Source organism: Pezoporus flaviventris, unplaced genomic scaffold, assembly GCF_033815535.1.
Source record: "Pezoporus flaviventris isolate CSIRO_AGI_PZ_B2104156 unplaced genomic scaffold, CSIRO_AGI_Pfla_v1 ptg000007l, whole genome shotgun sequence".
Taxonomy (NCBI): Eukaryota; Metazoa; Chordata; class Aves; order Psittaciformes; family Psittacidae; genus Pezoporus; species Pezoporus flaviventris.
The window spans coordinates 24,459,805-24,482,167 of record NW_026892555.1 but is presented as its reverse complement, the minus strand read 5'-3'; the positions used below and the strand labels follow the sequence as shown (position 1 = coordinate 24,482,167).

Here is a 22,363-nt window from a genome sequence, read left to right as displayed (position 1 = left end):
TCATTTCAAATAAATGTCAAAATGGGAATGCCCAAAGATCTAACACTTGCTAAACACCACTGATCACTCTCTTTTATAAAGGACTACAAAGCAATTTTGGATTTATCTTCATCACCATATACAGTATCATCAATTTTGTAAGTTGTGCTATAGAAAGGATGTGTTTATTTTGGTATAAGGCTACACAAACAGAACTGTACAGGAAAGGGAGTCAGCAGCTTCACAATAGCTGAGATGTGCCTGCACCCCGGTGATAGAGGCAGCCTGACCTGCCCAACGGTTAGCAAGACAGATAATGTGCTCTTCCCTTCCATTATGAATATTTCAGTAGTACAACCAGATCACTTGGACTTTATAAGGATGAAGTGAATTTCAGTCATATTAATTCCTTCTTCTATAAAAAATGGACAGTATTAGAAAACATGTCTATGTTGTAGGAAATTTCCATTATCTTGCACGTGCTCTGACAGCAATAAACCTCAATAAGCTTCCCATTAGTATGCCAGCACTGCATGCTTCAGACATGCAATCTTTACTTTTACATTTATTTTCAAAATCCTTTATGAAGACCCATACGGTAAAAGAAACCAAACAACAACCACCTGTACAGAGTACACTTACACTTTGAAAAACAGACAGTAGATAGAAAAAAGGAGAACTAGTCAGAAGCTAAACCACTGCTAAATTAGCAAAATAAAAATGCAAGAAGAAACCCTGCTAAGATTATTCATTCTTTTTCAATGCTGACTGTGTAGAGGAAGGTCCCAGAAAAGCATTTACTTGTTTAAAACTGAGCTAGGAACTCGAATTAGAATGCAAATTCATTTTAAATAAGATTTCATTTTTTGAAAGGATGTTCACACTGGTGCAAAGAGCCTCAGCCCCAGCCCCTTGCCATGAGTGATGTGCAGCACCCCACTGGCTCTCCCAGCTGTGCTCCATCACCCCACAGACAGAGCAGCATGAGCCACCATATCTCAGGTAAGGAGATTAGTGATATGATCAAGGCTTAGCTGCCTTCACAACTAACTGGAACAGAGTCTAGAGTGTTCAGACACTATTCATTTTATTTTGGTATCATACTGTGTCAAAGTTATGTCCTAAGCGAAATGGTCCAACACTGAGAACAAAAATATCAGAGTGCAGGAAAGCACTTAAAATCAGTTTAGTTTTTGCCATCTAGACACACCATTTTAGGAGAAGTAATGTAGTTACAAGTCAGGAAAGAGAGTCATAGGTTACCTAGAAATTTTGTTCTGCCATAGCAGATTTACTTTTCTAATATGGTAAAAATCTTTGCACACAAGGAGCAAAAATATTTATTCTCAGTATCATCTCAATCCCATTTATCAGATTCCCAATGCAATGAGTTTACCAGAGGCTTCCACTAAATTACAAACGCAACCATTTTGCCAATGTGATTACAACTGTCCCTTAACCTGGTTAAAAATACCGTTCTAATTCACAGTTCAGGAAGCTGAACTTCATTATTTTCACAGCTCAGCCAAGTAATATTTACATGACACATGAAAAGCACATATCTCACCAGAAGTAAAAAGCACAGTTAAAACTTCCATATACATGTATTTTAAGCTAAGGAAGATTTCAGAAAAGTCATCACTGACAGATTTTATTGGCATTACTGTACTTAAGAACTGAAGTGACATTAAAATGAAGACACCACCTTCATTGATTTAGACAGACTCTTTGAAGGCTAAAGGGAAAGATTTCTTTTTTAGTTACAGTTTACAAGGCAAGGTACAGTCATTAAAAATAGCTTCTAAAAGGTATGCACATTACAAAATCAAATATTTTTCTTTTCCTTACCTTGACAAAATTCAAAGTTCCCTTTTTTCCGGCAGTCACCTATCACTAAACTCAGTGCTCTCCAAGTGTTTCTTTTGACAGATATCATTCTCCACCAATCGCTCTGCTAATTTCCTCTTTCCTTTTCTGACTGGGACAGGTACTATGTTCACCAGCCCAGAGATCAATCTTTTCTATTGACAACAACAAATGAAAAAAAGAAAAAAAAAAAAAAGAAAAAAAAAAAGGAAAAAAAAAAAAGCAGATATCACAGGCAGTTTGAAGCACCACCACCACACCCCTTCATTTGCATGATAATAGCAGTCTTAAATAAAAAAGGTAAGACAGAAATGCTATTCTAAATCAATTACCCACATTTTCTTGGTTAATATAAGGCAGTACTTTAAAACGGTATCAATTCTTTGACAAAGGCCGTTTCATAAGCTGCTCATTTAAAACATTTGACATACAGACAGCAATGAACTAAGGGCATCTTATATTCCACCATGACAATACCTATAAGCTAATTCTGTAAAAATGCTTGGGTTTAAATACATTCATATAATATAAAATAATACATACTTTACCTGGTTCAACAGAAGCTCTAGAGAATGATTTATTAAGCCAACATGGTTACTAAAAATAGAGACCTTGCAGTTACGTATTGCTATACTAATTTAGACTTGTAAATCGTAACAGGAAGCACATTTAAACAAAGGAAGATCAAAAAGCTATTGATATATTTACACATCACCCTCCCACTTTTGAAAAGGCAATTTCCCTCCCACTCCAACACCTACAAAAACTGTTTATTTGGGTTACACAAATACTTTGCCATTTGTATGAGTCTGTATTACAGCACTGCCAGTTTTTTCAAGACATTAATATGCTTTTCATGGGCTTGTAATTATGTCAAGGCAGAAAGATTTTCAGAGCCAGGCAAACACAGTTATGTACATGCTTCAATCTGCATCCACTATTCAGGTATTTTGAGACATAAAGTTAAGCATGCAAAAGGATCTGGACACAGCTGCATGCATCTAACCAAGAACCCTGCCCCAACCCTCTCCCGGACTAGATCTTACTGCAAAAAAATGTCTTGCCCAAGGGCATTTGCAACAGCTCACTTCTGTGTTTGTGCTAGAAATTGCTATCTTTTCCACAAACAAGCACCCTCCTCAAATCAAAACAAACCCTCACCAAGTTAAAGTTAAGTTACAGAACAAAGGAGTTCATCACTCAAAATCCTTTCTCTTCCCTGTTTGTGGTAGGCCATTTCCACGCAGCCCTGAATCCTATCAATTTCAGTGAAAACAAGAGGCCTGTAAGGACTGCAGGACTCTTATGCAGGATTTGGCAACCGTGAAGCTTTCAATATGAGACAACTGCCTTTGGCATTTGGAAAAAAATCTCCAAAATGTGGTCTGGACTCTCAACATGGGTGCAATAACTACTTTTCTAAAATTAGTTTTGAGATTAAATTCTCTAGTTGTAACCATGTTCTTCATAGGCAATAAATTTACTTTTCAATTGTGCCTTATCATTAATTGTGTGGGTTTCAATTGTCCAGGCTTTTGCATAATACTTTACATTTCCATAAATGCATACAATATTCCCTGAATTGTTATTATTGTTTGACCTGATTTTTATGGTCATAAACTTATGTGCCTACCAAAACTCAAAACTCCTTCACTGACCGAGTGGCCCTATTAATTTCACTGAGATCATTGAAACATCAAGTTTTCTACCGAGTGATGATAGCACAATCTGGTTGAAATATGGACTTATAGTGGAACATTAAATTAACATCATATTTTGGATTCAGAATTATACACAGAAACCATCTGTAAAGATGCATTCATGTTTTGCTAACCTTTACTAATTTGGCCACTAGAAATAATTACGATCAAATATGTTAAATTATGTAACATATAGCAATTCAATGTTTGAGTCTGCTGAATAGCATACTCCTTTTTCATGGCTGGGAAAAGATTTTTAAACCTCTTACTGTAAAAAAAAAAAAAAAAGTTCTTACACCACCACCAAAAAAATAACACTACCCATCTGTCGTTCACTGTACAATGAAGACATCACTTTAACTTACTACTCTTCTTTGTTTCAGCCCCACATTAATTTTCTCTATATGCCACATTTTCCAAAGTGATGGATGCATTCTGCTATACCCATTCTATACTAACCTCCTTTTTAAAATTTATTGTTGCTTCCCGAATTGTAAACTGCTGCTGTTGTTCAAATGTACATGCAAAACTGTCTAAAGTCTGAACTTCACTGAGAGTAGAATGCCTCAAACAATTTGTCATCTTACAAGAGTGTTATAAAAAAGGGATCAACATGTTGTATTACCATGGAAATTTTGAAAAACATACTTTCCCAAACAAATATTACTTTTTCTCAATGGTATGAAGTAATGAAAACCACATGTGTAAATCTGCGATCCGTGCAGTAGTTCAAGCTGCAGCTAATAGAAAATACAGAGAGTGAACTCTGCCATATAAAGGATTCTTGTTACAGAAATATAATGTGAAAACCAGATGCAGACAGAAAACCTTAATCACAGATGGGAATGTAATCACTGGCATACAGAATACTTTTTTGATCAATCTCAACCATATGAGAAATGTATTTATTTTCTAAGGAATGCAATAACTCGAGAGAGTCTTCTATTTGAATTCAGTTAACCTCATATTCACAGGGCTTTTATCTTGCATGTGGAGAGAAAGGGGATATAACCTGAGCCAAGATTTTTAGAAGAACCATTGGCCCTGGCAAATCATTCTTGTATCAGCTTATCTTTCAAGGAATTAATGGGATGTAAAGACTACAAATATCAGGATCAGCCTTGTATGAAATCAACCATTACTGCACTTCCTAGTTACTGCCAGAAATCCCTTCATCACCTAAGCACTTCTATGGTTAAATTTTTCCTTTACTATGTGGTTCTTCAGAAATACAATGCTACAAGCAGCACACTGTTACACTGAAGTTCTGTAAACTGGAAAATAAAAGCTGAAACCTAAGTTTATTCTGGGCTTCCTTCTAATTGATGGAAGTCCCAATGAACTTCCTGCACCCACCCATCTCCTGGGTGTCAGCGGGAAACAAAGAACAGCAGTGCACTGCAGCCACCCAGTAGTTATACTAAAATGGCTAAGGTGCAGATTGCCTTCCACCAACTACTCAGACCAAGGTAGGACCGACGTAATTCTTGCCAGTTTTTATTGCTGCTGACATTTCTGCTCAACTTTTAAAAGAGATGAAATACTACAGTACTAGTAAACTCCTCACATAAAATATGGAAGTTGACATTAAAATCTGACAAGCAAGTTCAGGATTCAGGTCACTGATATGCTACCAGTAGGACCCACCTACACTGTTACAAAGGTTCAGCATCTCCAGGCAACGACACTCCTACAAGTTCATCAGCCAATCCATTTGCCTAGATAAATTTTACACCTGATGATTGAACTGGACTGTTACATTACACTACAATATAAAAACCTGATGCTAGGAAATAAAAATTAAGTGAGGAAAAAACATTCAAAGATGACCGACCTCCAGGCTTGTGGGTACCAGCAGTGGTAGTTTACAGTCCCTGATCCCTCCTCCTTCACCCTTCTCCTGAAGGTACCCAGTCTACCTAAGAACACCACGGCAATTTGTATAGCACTGCCTGACTGTCACAGTTCACAACTGAGCTTATTAAGGTAACCCAAAGTTGGTGTTCGTTTATTTTAACAGTACTAAATAACATAAACCACAATGATTCGGTAGCTGTTATTCTAAAGGTGAGAGGGGCTGACAAAATCCTTTGATGGGCACAGGTAGGCAGATTCTCCCTTTCTCTTAGAGCCTTTAGGTCCCATTACCATCATCCCATTGTAGGTGTCTGCATTAAGAAGACAGTGTCTTCAGTACCCTACTGCAGGACTCCCAGCAATGGCTCACCACAGTTAATTCTGCTGAAGTTCCTATAAATGTGCTTCCTTAATTGAATGCCTGTATGCTAGGTGACATTTTAAATTAAGTACTTGCTTCTTCTCTCCTGTGTTAACAACTAGCAAACCATTTGATGAAAATACTTGATTCTATTTTGAAAATACATTTTGAAAATATTTTGATTCTATATTGAAAATATTTGATTCTACCACTGTAACAGTAGTTCTTTAAACCATTTTGCCTCTCCTGCCATATAAGTTTACATTTCTGAGACTGTGGCATCAAGTAATAGTGCAGAAGTCAACATTTAGCACTAAAGAAATAAGGGCTGGATATGCTTGTCTTACTTCTAAACAAGCATGCCTAGATTAATAATAAACTTTGGCCAGATACATATTTTAATTTCTCTATTTTTCATATAGCATCATCATCATGTGTGTAGAGTGCTAAAAATGGAGTGAAATCTTCCAGCTGTAAAACAGTTCCACGTGACAAAACAGAGAAGGATCCTGAAAACTCCTGCTTCATGTCATGTGTGACCGTGTGTGCCTGTGTTTTTTTTTTTTTTCCCTCTCATCTAATCTCATCTGCAAGAGACTGTCCCTAGAGGACAAGAGAAGAAAGAACCAATTATATCCAGAGGTTGGTTTCTCCAAAATGAAGGCATCTGTTCCATGCCAACGACTTCAACATGGAAGAAAAACAGAACTTTGAAGGCATCTGCGTTCATGGTTGACAGTTGCAGATCTTAGGGTCTACTGTAATTGCCCAGCTGCAAACATGATTTGGTTGCTGCTGTTGTCAGCTGATCTCCTTACAATGAAAAGAGGGAGCTTAAATAGCTGGATAAAAATCAGATATTCTTCCACAATACTGACACCTTTTCCTTTCTGAAGGAGGCATTTTCCTGGTACAACGGGTTTGATGGAAGTAAATTGCAAAGTGGTTTTTAACCAAACATTTTACAAAATATGCTGCTTTAAAATTCTATTCTTTAAATAACATACAAGTCCATGCACAATGTGCTCATTATTTGTTAGTATTTCAGGCTGATATTTTGTAAGAGTGATTCAGAAGCCAGCATGATTCACCAGCCACATAATCCTGCAGCCTACTTTATTCAGGAAAGTAGTCTCAGTAAAACCAAGAGTACACCTGAGGAGAAGCTCAAGAGTTTTCCCTCAAAACACATAGGGCAGATAAATAGCAAGCATGATATTTATCACTTAACTCATGTCACTTCCAGTGTGAGTAGGTACTCACCAAAAGTTTCCAAAAGACACTTAAAAGAAACATTACTGGTAGTTCAAAGCCTGTCTTACAGCATTGGTTGTGAGACCTGCAGTAAGATACTCAGCAATGCTGTGCACCTTCACTGCTAAAAACCAAACCATTAACAAGCAGCTCATTCAAAAGTGCAAGACTGTGGCTGATTTTCCAAAGCACAGCACTCAGTGCCATTAGGGGTCTGAGGCTACAACTAGAACCCAAGTGGCCTAAGCTGAAGATGCATTTGCATTTCCTACCCTGCACTTACCAAATAAAAGTGAATCATAGTTTCCAGAAATATTTCACGCACCTCATGAGTTTCTGTAGTTTTCTTACCTAGGACTTTTATCAATAGCTTGAAAGGAGGAAGACACTGTGTTATTTTGTTTATTTAGTATAATTCTTTGTTATTCTGGGGGATTCCAGCTGCAATCCCAAACACACTCGGCAGCAAAGGCATTCAGCCTTTCCAACCAGGTATGGTTAGGAATCACACCACTTAGGAAGGGCAGGATAAATTTCTACAGAGTTTCCCCTCGCCTGGTACATACCTCGAATTATTATGAATGCGGGGGGGGGGGGGCACATAGTAGACCTGACACTTCCCAACCAGTTCTAAATTGCCTGCAGGAAGGACAAGAGTTGGGAGCAAGGACAATTAACATAGCCACCTGCTTCCTGTGACCTGGGGAGCAGACACACCACTGATGACTTGCTCTGGCAACATAACTGAGGTCCTTCACTTCCCAGAGAAGCCACGGGATAATAAAAACAATAGTGGCCAATAATAACTCTGTAACACAAGGCAAAATTTAGGCCTGGCTTCAAAAAAAAAAAAAAATTAACAACAAAACCTCCCCATGCAAAGACGATGGGACCAATAAATCTCAGAATGTGGAAAGGAAATTATACACTGATTCACTCCATAGAACTACTGTAGCTGTTATTTACTGTAGCTGTATATTTATATTTCTCTGGAAAAACTGGAGCAGGCAGCTGGCTTAAACATAGCTCTTGGGATACAGAAGTTGAGAATCCTGGCCCCATGGACACAATGGTAACCTCTGAGAGTACTATTACAAAAGGAACAGACTTTTTCTCTCCTATATATGGAAGTCTTGTCAGGTAAGTCTGTCATTTACAATTCAAAGAGAATTACTTACTTTACATTAAGATCACTAGCCCACTTTATTAGGGCCATTTCTGGATTCAAGAGTCAGAATTGTTCCAACAAAATATTGCTAAGATCACAGACATGAAATAGGAGCACAGAAAGCCTTAAGGTCCAGATCCTCAGACTGGTGTTTAGACATAAGGAACACCATCTTCAATGAGAACGGGGCATGTGAATACCATGGAAGATGAGCTCCAGTGCTTTAATTCGATGTTTACAAGCTCTGCTGACCCATAGAGTTGCATTAATTTATCACAGCACACATGAAATGTGTGTATCATTCAGGCTATTCAGTTCAGTACAACGGTTTCCTTGCTCATCTGCAGCATGCTTTAATACAGGTTGCAGCACGCTTTTCCAGCATTAAGTGGTTTGCCAACAAGCTTTAAAAATAATAAATAGTACACTCATGAAACAGCTTTTGCTTAATGGTTCCTAGAACTCAGTGACTTCACTCACTAAAACCTTTTCTTAACATTACCCTTAAATACTTTCAGCAATGCCACCATTAAAATAAAATAAAAAATCATCCTAGCACTACCATCCATTGATAGCACACCCACAGGTGCCATTATCCCTAAATTTGTTGGCAGCTTCACTTGGCACCACTGTGCTTTAATGGCTCTGGCAACAAACCCCACCTGGATGTCCCTGAAAGCATTCCTTTGGAGCACTCTTCCCAAATATCCTTTGCAGCAGTATCATTCTGTCTCCTCTGCTGCATCCTAATAATCTCTTTATCTGGCAATAGCCTCATCCTCTCTCGCAAAGCCTGAGGCTGGCTGGGGCAGTTCTCTTCTTGAACTCGTCTAACTAATGTGATATTCAATGCTGCAATGAATTTTCCAAGAGGATATCAGGAGAGTATCTTCACTGCTCAGGCTGGGTGTTCACTTGCATCTCAGCTTTAAAATTCATTGTATTACATCCCTGTAACACAACGTGACCAAATCAATGGGAAAGCAAAGCACAGGTGCAGAGCCCAATAGAACCTGATGCTCCATAACAGACCTGGGACAACCAGAAGGCACACACAGATTTACTCAATGCGCCATCCAACCTGTCACGACAGCACTAAGAATCAGCCATTACAGAAGTAAATAAAATGAAAAACCAAAAATGCACCCTGGAAAATAAATAATTGTGGAAAAAAGTGAAGAAGTGTTGGGAGTTGGTTTGGGTTTTCTTGCCCACGCTATTTAAAATGAGACCTGGGGCACAACTGAAAAGGACATCTGTGTGGCCATCATTAGAAATCAAAACATGACAAAAGGTCAAAGACAGTAGGTCTCCAAATAAATGGAACCACAAAAGAAAATGGCAAGTGGTAATGACTACTACTTATGTAAACTGCATATTAACATTCAACATGGCCTCCAAGAGCTACATAAGTAACAACAGTCTTGTACAATTTTTTAATGCTCATGCAACCATCTCCCCAGACGGTCGTCAAAATTCCTGGCTTTTACTCACTGCATCAGTCCGGCTTTTCATAAATAGTACCTATTTTATTATATGCCGCTGCCGGCCACGGTGTGCAAATTAATTCCACTCCACTAGGTGGAGTCTTCTGTCTTTCAAGACTGCAACCCAGTTTCCGAAAGAACCTACTATCCTCTGTGAACTCTGGATATTTACTTTATTACAAGCACAATAGTCTACCTGTCTTGATGGACAGGAAACTGGCCATGAATCAAATGCCTTCTTGAAATGACTGAAGAAACCATATCAGCATGTTGCAATGTGGGATCATTCAGGAAAACTGTTGCTATACAGTTCTGTACAACACAACTGTGCTTTTATAATTATTAAATTCAATAAATAACACAGATTAAAAAAAGATATCACTTAAATAAGTCATCATATCACATATGCCCAGAAACTACACATAAACAAAATGAAGCTGCTGAACTTCTAAATTCTTTGTGTGTATTCAGAAACATTTTGAGTATCCAGGATGTCTTTCCTTTCCAGGCATCCCAAAATGTCTTAGAGAAATGAGAAGGAGCATGAAAAGATTTCTTTCCATATTCACATTTCCATTCACAACCACTGCAGTTAAATATGTCAACTATTCAACAGGAACAGCACAACTGCATACAGTTTTTTTTGCAAAGAATAAGATAAACAGAGCACTCCCATGAATGTGTTCAGAAAATTCAGATAAGAAAATCTGGATCGCCTACATCCAGCTCTAATCTTTCTTTTGTGGTTGGACTCCACCCCAACCCCTGTGAAAAGTACTAAAAAAATCCCATGATCAAAGCAACAAGCCCTTTGGTAGGCAGTATCTCCGCTAACATGCTACAACAGAGCATTTGCTTGGTAGTATCGCGAGCAGAAAGCTCCATGTAGGCGCAGAGCACTAACGCGAGGCTCCTCATGGCTCTCACATCCTCAGGTCACCCGAGGTAGGGCCTCCTCAGCACGGCTTCTGCTGTTGGCAGATATCACCAGCTATTTAAGGCTACAGACATTTTGCCCCCATCAGCCATGTTTTTTGTAATATTTACTTCTCATACATATGTCTATAACTATGTATACGTCCCACAGAAGGTGAGGTTTAACAGGGTTAGCTTTGTTGGGGAAAAGAAGGTTTGGAGGAAAGGAAACAACTTTCATGTTGAGAAGATTTGAATCTAGTGACTGTCACGGGATGTAAACACTCTTCTGGGGAGGGAGCCTTTTTGTTATGTTTCAGGAGTGCACAGAGTTTTGGATAAAATCTGTATAAATAATCATCCCTCTGTCATTCAACATAAATTTATGCACATGTGTGCACTCAGTTATGTTTGGGAATACAAACTATAGACATGTCACAGACTTCTAGACAACCTACCACAACCACAGATCTCACACAAAATCAATTCTATATTTAAAATTTCAGTTTATTGAATTTTAATTATTTCTGATCTGTAGATCGCTTTGTGGAAAATCCTCCCAAAGTCAAATGCTTACAAATCCAACTGCAAAACCAAACAGAAGCATCAACAAGGCCCCTTCCCATGCAGACACCTGCCAAAAAAAATGAGTTCCTGACTACTAGACCAGAATCCAACAGCCAAAACCCATTCTAATATTAAAAACAGGTAATTCTGTGTTGAAATAAAGCAGTAAAAGCTCTCATTTTATTCTGCACATGTTTACCTATGTTGTATGCACAGGTCCCTATAGACGTAACAGTGAAATAACACTTCTTCATCTATAAAATTAACAAACACATACCCTTCTCTTTTTTTCTTTTTTTTTTTTTCATTAAAAAGCAATAATGTGATTTCCTCTGGAGATGCCTCTAATAGAAAATTTATGATCTACCAATGCTGTGCTTTCCAGGTTCATAAAACTCAGTTAGATTAGCAGCTCCACAGCAGAGACTATTTTTATATATATACATTCAAGCCTGATTTAATCATTCTATTTACCACGGAAGAAGTTTCTGCAAAAGCCACATTAACTAAAATATCCTTGATGAGCCTAAACTTAAGATCTGAAGGTATAGCAGGAACGAAACAAGCCGAAGAATGTTTTGTCTTACCCTGAACATCCTTTACTTTGCACAGGGTCCTCAGAAGTAAGTAAAGCTATATTGTTGCAATGGGGAAGCAGTCAGTCATCACTTTGAGATACAATCATCATTTATTAATAAAATTATTTTAAATATACAAGTTAAATCCTTTTACCAATAAGACAGTGACATTCAGTTATCCAGTGCCATTTTTACAGTCCAAACAGATATGGTCCTAATTGCTTAATGCCATTTTATCTGCTGAAGATAAAAGTGCCAATAAACAAAAAATGCACATTAGGCAGGAGATTTTTCAGAATAGATTTTTTTTTAAATAATCCACTTGCATTAACAAAAGACTGCAATGGCTTCCAAATTATAGGGTGTTATTTTTAGTGGAAGTAGTTCAATATTCATATTGGAGCAGATGTAGCCGTTTAACAAAACAGCTCTTCAAATCCTGCACAAATTGAAAACAGGAAAACTGATTGCATTTTCTCTTATCACTTTCCTTTTCTGAATTGACACTTTTGGCCTTCTGAAAATTTACACATGGCTTTCATCTCAACAGCACCTGCTGATCAAACAGAAACCTAACATTTTCATGAAAATGGTATAAAGGACTAGTTTTCTTTTTACCATCTTAAAGGGCATCAGCAGTCCACTTGATGGCAACAATTGCTGAGTAGATGGCACACTCAGAATACATTTTATATTTTCATTATCCTTACTTTTTAAAATGAGTTAAATCACTAGTGGCTCTTTCATATTAGCTCTTTGTCTGCTTTAAATTAATTTCAATCTCCATCTCTGCCTAGCCCTGATGGGTTTCATTCTAGTCAGCTAGATTTTAAAGAAGATCTGAGAGCCTCTGAAATAGTAAAATATGTTGTATGCTCTGCAGCTAATGGGTCTTCTTTATATACGCATTTATATGCGATCACAGAAAACTGATACATACAATTATGCACACAGATTCACATACTGCACAGACATTTCTTTTTACAATGCTTCATATGTATAATTCTGCTACAGTCTCACTGCACTGAATTCGCTGAGTATTGTCAATAGAGCATGTTGAGCAGGGAGAAACTCAAAGTGTATTTATTTATTTTGAAGCTGTTCTTTATTTCCTTTGCAATCTTCAGAATGGGAGACCTGCTAGACCTGGTCTAACAGGTGCTCTGGAGCTTGAGCATCAAGACCAGGCTGAGATGCTGCCACTGGTGAACATGGCAAGCATGTAAACAGAACAACCCCAAGTCCCTGGGCTCCTACAAAAGTTTAAGGTATCAAGTCATGCATATAAAAATATGAAACATAAATACCTGGTTGCCCTGGTTGCTTCTGAGCCTGAAACTCTGAAGCACAGCAGCAGGTAACAAGGACCATCTTCTTTCTCCTGTACATAATTCTAGGCATAATTAAAGATACTACTGAAACCTGCTATGTGTCAGCTTCTTAACTGATAGAGCCCTAACCCCTCTCAAGTACTCTGCTGCCATCCATTACCATTCTGCTTCAGTGATAAGGTAACCTGAAGGCAGAGATGACATACAGTAATATATGTGCCACTCCAGACAGTTGGTTCGTGAATTTCGGTGTTTCATCATGTTCACTGAGGCAATCGCAAACCTGAAATGTCAATATGCTCAGTCAATGGAAGTAAAATAATGGGGCTCTATTGTCTTACCCTATCGATCCGCTGCTGTCAACAAGAATACATACCCCCCTGGCTTTAAACAAGTTTTAATTAGGCTTTTAGTTACCGGATCATAATACCTATCTGTGCAAACACTTCACCAAGTGAAATGGCAATATAAATATTTCAAACTTTTAAATATATTTTAAAGGTAATTGCTTAATGTTCCTTTAAGATACGATCGCTGATAAAGCCGTTTGCTAAAGCAGCACGCGTGCACGCACTTAGCGTGCAAATCATCTTGATGTGGCAAGACCTGAACAATCACCATCGAAAGTCCACAACAACCACCAAAAAACAATATATATATATATAAGACAAGAGACCACTTTCCCTAACACCGGCTGTCACCCTCCCCGGGATGCCTGGAAGGCAGGTGCCTCCACGGAACCCACCCGGACGAGTGACACTGCCCGGTGGGTGCCCGCTGCGGCCAGCACCTCCCGAGACAGGCTGGCTGCAGGGATGTTGTGCTCGGCCGCAACAGCGCCGCGCCGCTCTTCAGCTTGGACCCCGCCAGCGCCGGGCAGGGGGCTCTGCATCCGCGCCGGTCCCTTCCTCCCCGCCCGTGTCCCGTGGGACACCCAGGCAAGCCGCTTTCCTCCTCCTCCAGCTGTGCTTAAAGTGGGGTCCCTCCGTAACCTATTGTTCTCCGGCCACCTCCTCTTCCCACCCCGGCGGGCGACCCTCGCCGCTCCCCTCAGGGCGACCCGGGGCCGGGGGGAGGGGGGGGAGGCAGCGCGCAGGCCGCGGCCGCCCCACGCACAACAAAAGGCAGATCCTTTCTCCCCGCCAGCTAATCTCTGCCTGTAAATCCCCCGCCCGCTCGGGGAGGGGGGCGGGGGGTAGATAAAAGGTTACATCTTCACTTCTCCCTACACATATCGACTTCTGCAGCGCCGAAGGAGGCAGGCGGAGGGCCGGGGGGCGGCGAGGGGTGTCCCCGCTCCCGCCCGCCTCTCACCGAACCGCGGGTGGAGATTACCTTCCGGCGGAGGGAGGGAGGCAGGCGCCGGCGCGGCCCGGGCTTTGTGCGCCTTAGACGCCTCGCAGCTTATCTGAGGCGCAAAGACGGCACATCGCGCATCCGTGGCCCTGTTGGCCGCGGGGGGAGCGGGACGGCGGCGTGCATCGGGGCGATTACGGTATCAGCGCGGCCCAGACGGAGGCCGGAGAATGTACAGTGGGTGCGAGGGAGCGGAGCCGGCATGGCACGGCGAGCGCGGGGTCCCCGGGGAGGCCGCCCCCGGCCCGCCGAGAGGCACCACCTCCGCGCCGCCCACCGGGTGAGAAGGCGTTGGCTCCCCGGGTGCCCACGTACGTGCTTGTGCCCAAGCCCAGGCATCAGCTCGACCCGGCGCTGCCATTGGAAGTTGCCCTGAAATCTGTCCGATAAAGGACCCTGCCAGAGACCCAGGGGAGGACAGTGCTGGATCCCCGGGGCTCCCTCGCCTGAGGTCGCTTCCATTTCTACCAAGTCAACGTCCCCATGACCGCCTCCAGCCGGCTCCTGCTTCACTCACCTACAACCTGCACGGAGCAGGACAGCTCCAGAAGTTTCCCGGCCCAGGGTGGTAGCGGGATATACCCGCCCCTGATTTGGCCAAGTCCCGACCTAACCCAACCCGCTTAACCTTGGTAGTGGCCGGAGGGCCTAAACACTACACTGCCGCCACAAGTGGTAGCATCATTCGCCACAGCCAGAGTCGTTTCCTATGCTTAACAACTCAGGTTGTGAGAAAACAGAGGGTTTATTTTGACGGGATTCATCAAGGAGGACTGGGTTATGAGGTATGGGGAGAGAGGCAGCAAAGCAGCCCAGACTGCCTACCACAAGCACAAACAGCCAGCAGAATGGCTGCTCCAGCACCAGGTTGCCAAGCGAACTCTGTGCGCTCAGGTTTTCAAGTTTTAAGTAAGTTTCTCCCTAGGAATCAACACTTACTTGTTAAGGAAACACATTTCCACTGCACATCTGCAAAGAAGCACCGTGAAGGCTGGGGTGAAGACAATGACACACTAGAGTGAGACAGGCATTGTTCAGTGCAGAACTCCTTCCCAAATCACTCGTCCAAGATAGCAGTTTTTTTCCACAAGAAAATAAAAGGAATTTGACATATAATAGAGTGAAAACCAGAACCTGATGGGGGAGGGGTACATGTGTGAAAATCGTGTCACCGCAATGAATGTCAGATAAAAAGGGGTCTGTCACAAATCCTCCACTAATCCAATAATGCGAAAACCTCTTGGTATCACTGAGACATAGCACAAGGTATTTTTTGTTATTATTTTTCATAAACCACTCTATTTGTTTAACCTTAGAAAGACAGCAGTTTGGCTAATTTTCCCATCACAAAAACAGGACTTTGATTTTTGTCATTAAAGGCAAACTCATTTTCACATGGCAAATTTACTATGCATTCCTCAGCCAGTATTTTTACCCTGAAGAAGGAACTCTTCTACCTCAATTTCCTCCAGTTGTCAGTTGTGTGACAACCATATTTAGAGGTAATCACAGGTCAGATTACAAAAGTTAGTCAACTGGTTTGAAACCTTAGCCCTAAACTCAATGGTATGTTCTATGCATTTCTACAGAAAAGTGACTTTAATCCAACCTGCAAGGCACCTCAGAGCTTTTTCTCTTCATATGCTCTTTCAAAATATGATGTACAAATGAGAGATTGCTCTTTTTAAGGACTATTTGTTATGGCTTATCTGCTTGAAATACGTATGCATCATGCCACGAACTAATTTAGGATCAACAAGATTCTCATCTGGCAGGGCCACCATGTGTGTCGTATCTATGTTGGCCAGTCTGACAGGCAGTTTTACTACTCAAATCTCAATTCTCTAAAGCAAAACTAATCCAGGATCCTTCCTAATGTAAACAGTTTGCTGTGAAAACACTCACATTTAAAAATAAAGCAATGTGTGTTAATAAAATAAATACAATCAGAGTACAAATGTGTAACAGAAGTGGCGTTCCATAAGCACAGCTGTCTCCAAGTCCAAGCTGCAGGCTAGAAATCTTAATTTCAACTGACTCTCTGTTAATAATGGGTTACCTTCCTATAAAGCGTAAAGTCCATCTGCCCCAGGCAGATAAGTTTTGAAGCATTAAAATAGATAAAAATCTAGTATTTTCTTTCTTGCATTGAATATGTGAATTCTAGTGTGCTATAATGTGAGAATTCCAACATATGACCATCATGGCATAATATCTCATAGCTCATCTTGTCATTACTTCACTTGTAATTCTTATGTTAATTATGTTCATAATTACTATAAACAGATGTGGTAGAAATTCATGTGACCTTTTACTGCAGAATGCATTTCTCTTTCCACTTTATTTTAGTAGTATAGTGTTAAACCAGAGGAGAGTATTCCTGACACGCTCTCCATGTGTGTATGTATTTAACATGAAACCATTTCTACCTCGTATTTTAGCCCAAGGACCATCTGTATGTCAGTACATTGACACAAAAGCGATGGGAACCAAGAATCCTTTGCTGAAATATACCCCTAAAAGACAGTGCTTACAGTGAACCTTTCTGACTAAACCTAGCTAACTGACTAAACCACCACTGAAGCCTAGGACTTAAATGGAGTGCCACATTTTTATTCAGCACCTTTGTTAATGCAGCAGTATCTTGGTTTACAACTACAAGTACATGACAGCCATACAGCAATTTATTTTACTCACAGCCCAACTATCACCCTCTGTACACAAAACACATTTACAATAAAATCACTATGGATTTCATTAAGAGAAAGCCTACTCAAATTTCATTTCTTTGGACCTAATCTATAATTAGTGTGGACAGACAGGTGCAAACCCTTCTCCTCTACAGATGGCTACTGGAAATGGTGCAAAATAGCTCCTTCTGTTTAAACAACACAGAGATAACCTGCTCTGCTCTTATCACTTACAATTACCCCCATTATACTGAACTAATGTTTACTTTTATAAAATGTCCACTGTTCTCTAAACATTATTTGGTAACTTTCATATTGATGGCAGGAAAAAGAAAAGATGGAAGTCAAATGTCTTTCAGATGAAAATACTTTGGGAGGGAAAAAAAAAAAAAGCCTTTTAAAGGGCAGGATATTTTGACTTTGATTTTACATCTGCTGATGATTTTTCTTTATCCACAAAACCACACAGTATACTACTTCCTGATGTATTTATGCTACCATGTATCAAACTAATCAAGTTTATAGTAAGTAAGAACAGAACAACTGCGATTTTAAAACAATTCTGTAAAAAGGAACTTCCATGTGGAAAACCAAGACCCTTTACATGAAAAGTTCAGGTTTTAAACTAACTTTTAGCTCTTCCATGTGAAAGGTGAAAATGTAATCTGAACGCCAGTGTTTTAAGAATTTATGCTCGCTACTTACGCTAAATTCAATATCAGTTCAAACTCTTATAAATGTTATAGGCTCCTAGTAAAGGCTGTATGAATAAGAGAGGCTTCTACTAACTACATGAATCAAAAGTTTTTTTAATGTATTCCAAATAAAAAATAATTTCTTTTTAAAGTTTCTTTAGCCAAGCCATGAGGAATAACCCCTTCATAGAACCACATTCACGTTTTATTTCAGCTGATAAGGCTTCTTGATCTCTGCGTGACAAGTTGAAGTTTCTACAGAACAAAGAACAAGATCTCCCTCCCCATCTAAAAAAATCTCAAGCGCCTGCAATAGCAACATACAAGTATCTTTATTCAATTAGCTAAAGATTTAACAGTAATGGAGTATAGCAAGTGGATTTTAAAGATGAAAATGACAATTGCAAGCCCTTTCTCCCATCACCCCCAATGCAAATACTGCAGATGCCTACTTCACCCCAAGTGCCTGGCAAGGAGGAGTCTGCAGTCTGCGCAGTACCCCAGTTAAGTGAGCTCCACATTTAACGCCTGTCATCTGAAGTTCATTTCTGAGAAGTGAGAAACAGGATTTGACGGGGAAGAATGTTCCAAACTGACTAGCCACTGACCAGCACTCCAGGTGGAGCTATTTTTCACCCCTTTATTCTATAAACAATACTTCCAGTACAAAACTCCATGTGCACGCAGGCATACATAGTGTTAAGCGCATACAGATGAGAGACGCCGTGTGATGTTTTACTGATCCATTATTTAGACACGAAATGAGTGGTGGTCAAAACTGGTAGAAGGCAATGTTTTACTTAAAAAGATTTTGGAAACTATTTAAAAGCTCAAAGCCTTTGAAGAAAAATAACTTGTGCAGCAGTTGCCAGGAAGCAGTGACCTAACACTGCTGTCTGCATTCCATTACAAACAGAATGGTTCTTGTCTCCTACAGCCATTCACCCTCCTGCAAACACAGGGCCAAGGGAAGAAGCCATGCCATCACCTCCCGTACCCCTTGCCTGGCTTCAGCTTTATAGAGACATAAATGGATTTAAGGGTGGGTTGGGTTTTGGGTGGGATTTGGGGTTTCTTGCCCTGATGTGTGGTTGAGCTTCCCCTGACAGTGAAGAAAAATGACTCATGAAGTGAAAGGAGGTTCACATCCGATAAAACTGACCTTAGAAAAGTTATCATCAAATTAAGTATAACTTGTAATTAAAAACCTTCACAGTGTGCTTGCAGTGCATCTCACACCTAACAAAGCCTTTGCCAGTTTGGTCTTTTCAAAGACTACACAGTAATGAATAAGCCATACTCAGATCTTTCCCTAGCATTTTTTCTGTCGATAGGGAGCCACCAAAACACCTAGTGCTAAACCCAGAAGGTATAAACAAGATAGACTAACTTTTTAGCATTCAGCCAAACTGAAGGAAATTCCCTGATCGTATTGGATTTCCTAAGGAAATCAGCCCAGAATAAACTGAATGAGGTTTTCAGACTTCCCATGGAAAGGAAAGGTCAAGCATTAGCTTTGACAACCATTAGGAACCAGTTTCAGTTCTCTCATCGTGCCAGATTCACTAAACCGTTAACAGAAAAGCAGAACAAAAAACCTGGACAATAGAATTCAAATCTAAAAATATCTTTCATGTCTTGCTTCAAACTACAGTTAACAAAGTTGCTTATTTAAACTTTCCATTGCATCTGTCAAGATTCAGAAATGGAGACGGAAGTGTAAGGCTACAAGGGTATAATTAAATAAATTATATTCACCCTTAGCCTTAACATACTGTGTTTACAAATACAATAATTATGTTTCTAGCTACACGTCAAAAGAAAATATTTTCTAAGTCCCTCAAAAAGCATGCAAGCATTACAGTAAGTAAGAAATAAGTCAAAACAGATTAGTAGACCAAAACTGGGGAGGGGAAGGAAAGGAAAAAAAAAAAGAAAAGATTCTGCTTTGGTCAGCAAGCCAGACCACCATCAGGGGATAAATCAATTTGCAGCAGCTGTGGACAGCCATTTAAGTCTGGGGCCTGAACAGATTAATTAGAGGAAGCGATGTTAAAAGTTAAAGGGGTCAGCGTTACATTAAGCACACGAATATTTGCTGGAGCGAGCTCTTGGCTGTACATACCAGGACTCAGAAGGCATCCTTCTAGTTAGTCAGGGCTGTGCCTATGGCCAAACGTTTGGCACTTGCTATGTTCCCAGGCACAGCACGGCAGCTCCCGCAGGCTGCTTTTGGGAGGTCTGTACCTATCCTTGCCCAGCCCCTGCTATGCCTTGCCGTGCCATGCCTGCTGCACTGCGTGCGTCCTGTCCCGCCGGCCAAGGCAGGAGTGCGGCGGCAGTGTACCCGGGGCAAGCGCTTCGGGCACGGGCGGGCAGGAGCTCCAGCCCCGCCGCCGCTGCCACGGACCGCTCCAGCCTCTCTCTCAGGAAGCATTTGTCTCCGCGGGTTTAGCGATCGCAGCCCGCATCCGAGGAACCGACAGGCAGGAGCTGCCGGCTCCAAGGCGGCACGACCAAGAGGCGGCTGTGGGAGGCACCAGATCTTTTCCCAGCCGTGATTTGGGGCAAGGTAGAGGTAGCAGGGAGTAACTGGCAGAGCCTGCTGAGGTTCTGAACATCGAAGGCTGCTCCACCGCAGAAACCCGAGCAGCTTCGAGGCTGCCGTTTCCCCCAGCAGCGCCTGGGCAAGGCGGTCCCACCGCGCCGGGCTCGGGGCTCCTGGGTGCAGCCAAGGACCAACGGGGTCGGCGCCTCTTACCTTCGCCCGCCCTCCCTCCCGCATTTGAACAACTCACTGCACTGAGGGAAGAAACATTTTAGTTCTTGCTTGGAGCAAGAGCGATCCAAGACCCGAGTCCGATTACTTTCAGTTTCTCTCTAACGTTTAGGAGAACAGAGCACTGTAACAACACAGACATTTCCCTATAAATTAACGTGGAATGGAGTCGCGGGTGCTCCTGCCAGGGTGGCAGGACCTTCCCTACTCTAAACCCAACTGTAGCCCAGTCTCGCAACTTTGGCACTAACAAAAGGATTCGAGCTAGCCAAAAGTCAAAGGCTTGTCTACATGGCCGGGAGTATGGTTTTCATCCCTCCGGTCTCCCTTACCGATGGTCTGTTAGAAATTTATGGAAACAAACCATTCAGGTCCGCTAGACGAGATGGCACAATTAAACTGTATTGCAGTTTGGGAAATGCAGTCCCTAAAGCTGCCCTGTCTCTTCAGGATAGGACATACTTGCGAGATCGCGGAGCAGCCAAAGACGGTGTGCACCGCCAGAAATATTTCTTGCGAAATAGCTTGGAGTGATGTTGCCAGTGCTACATAAACCGATGATTGTAATGTAACAAACAAAACAAACTAAAAAAATCCCACCAGAAATATTTCAGGCACTCTGGCTCACATTGCCCAGCGCTGCTATCTGGAGAGAGGGTAAGCAGGGATAAAAAAAAAAAAAAAAAAAAAAAAAGGGCAAGTCCTAAATCGAGACAGAACCCCAGCGCCATGAAAGAATACTTGGAGGGTTGGGACGGTTATTTTTTGCAAAGCTTGCTTGGTTTCTGGGCTCCTGGGAAATATTCGGAATTCGCGAGACGGGGACATCGGGTGCAAGAGCTACAAGCAGAGCTAACCTCTCCCGGGTACAGCAGCAGCCCCGGCCCTCCGAGGTTAGTGACAGCCACAGAAGCCCCCTGGAGCCAGGGGGAGAAGGGGGAGAAGAGAAGGGCCCGGTACCCCCCGCCCGGCCCGCGCCCCGTACTCACACTGCAAGGGACCAGAGATGCCCACCATTCGCCACGGGCTGCGAGCTGCAAATAAAAGTTCCCGTCCTGCTCGGGGGAAAGCCGGCAGCCCAGGCTGCTGGAGGGGCGAAGGGGTGGGAGAGGGGAGAGCAGCGCGGCGCGGCTTCCCTTCCCAGTCCAGATGATCCACGTCCACAAAAGTCAAAACGAGCTGAGGAGAAACTCCAGCTGCTCTTCCCCCCCTCCCCTCTCTCTCTCGCCTTCTTTTTTTTTCTCTTAAAGGAAGATCAGCTAGAGAGAGATTGCTGGTTCCGCGGGAAAGGACAAGAACCAAAAATAAAACAAAGTCTCCAAGTCGAGATAGTTAATGCCCAGGTCCTTCTCCTTGCTGCTGCTGCTGCTGCCACCGCAGACAAACGTGATGTGGAGCGCAGGGAGCGGCCGCTGTCAGTGGCGGGGTCTCTGCGTGTCCCCGGGCAGCCGACGCATCGCTCTGCCCCCAGCGGAGCCGATCCGTGCAGTGCCGAGCCGCCCGCCCAAGGCTGCGCTGCTCCGCGCTCCAGTCCGCGCCGCGCCGCTCCGCCCGGCTCCCCACTAGCAGGCACCTCGAGAGGCAGGCAACATACTGCCGGCAGCCAGCCCAGCCCCGCTACCCAGGTGCAGGGGGGGAGGGCTTAAAGCAGTAGGAGGTGATAGAGGTAGGAGACATCTGTGTCGTGAGGAGGTTAGTGGGGGTCAAGTATATGTTAACAATAGGCGAGCGCAGTCCCTCTCGGGCAGCCTGCCTACTCTTTCTTTCTTTCTTTCGTTTG

At 42.0% G+C, this 22,363-nt stretch overlaps 1 protein-coding gene across 7 annotated transcripts in view; it reads right to left on the bottom strand.

Annotated features, from left to right (window-relative positions):
* Nucleotides 1-21,813, bottom strand: part of RUNX1T1 (RUNX1 partner transcriptional co-repressor 1) — a 120,737-nt gene extending 98,924 nt beyond the window's left edge. Inside the window, exons 1-2 of one of the 7 annotated variants that reach the window (XM_061448121.1) lie at nt 21,573-21,694; nt 1,828-2,000 (exon numbers count right to left, since the gene is read on the bottom strand). In XM_061448121.1, the coding sequence (XP_061304105.1) occupies nt 1,828-1,915 (88 nt within the window). In that variant the 5' untranslated portion in view covers nt 1,916-2,000; nt 21,573-21,694. Of the gene's footprint in view, nt 1-1,827; nt 2,001-13,039; nt 13,702-19,929; nt 20,066-21,572 lie in introns of those variants that run through there. The other 6 variants (XM_061448122.1, XM_061448120.1, XM_061448132.1 and 3 more) reach the window with 6 other exon arrangements.
* Nucleotides 21,814-22,363: the final 550 nt, after the last annotated feature.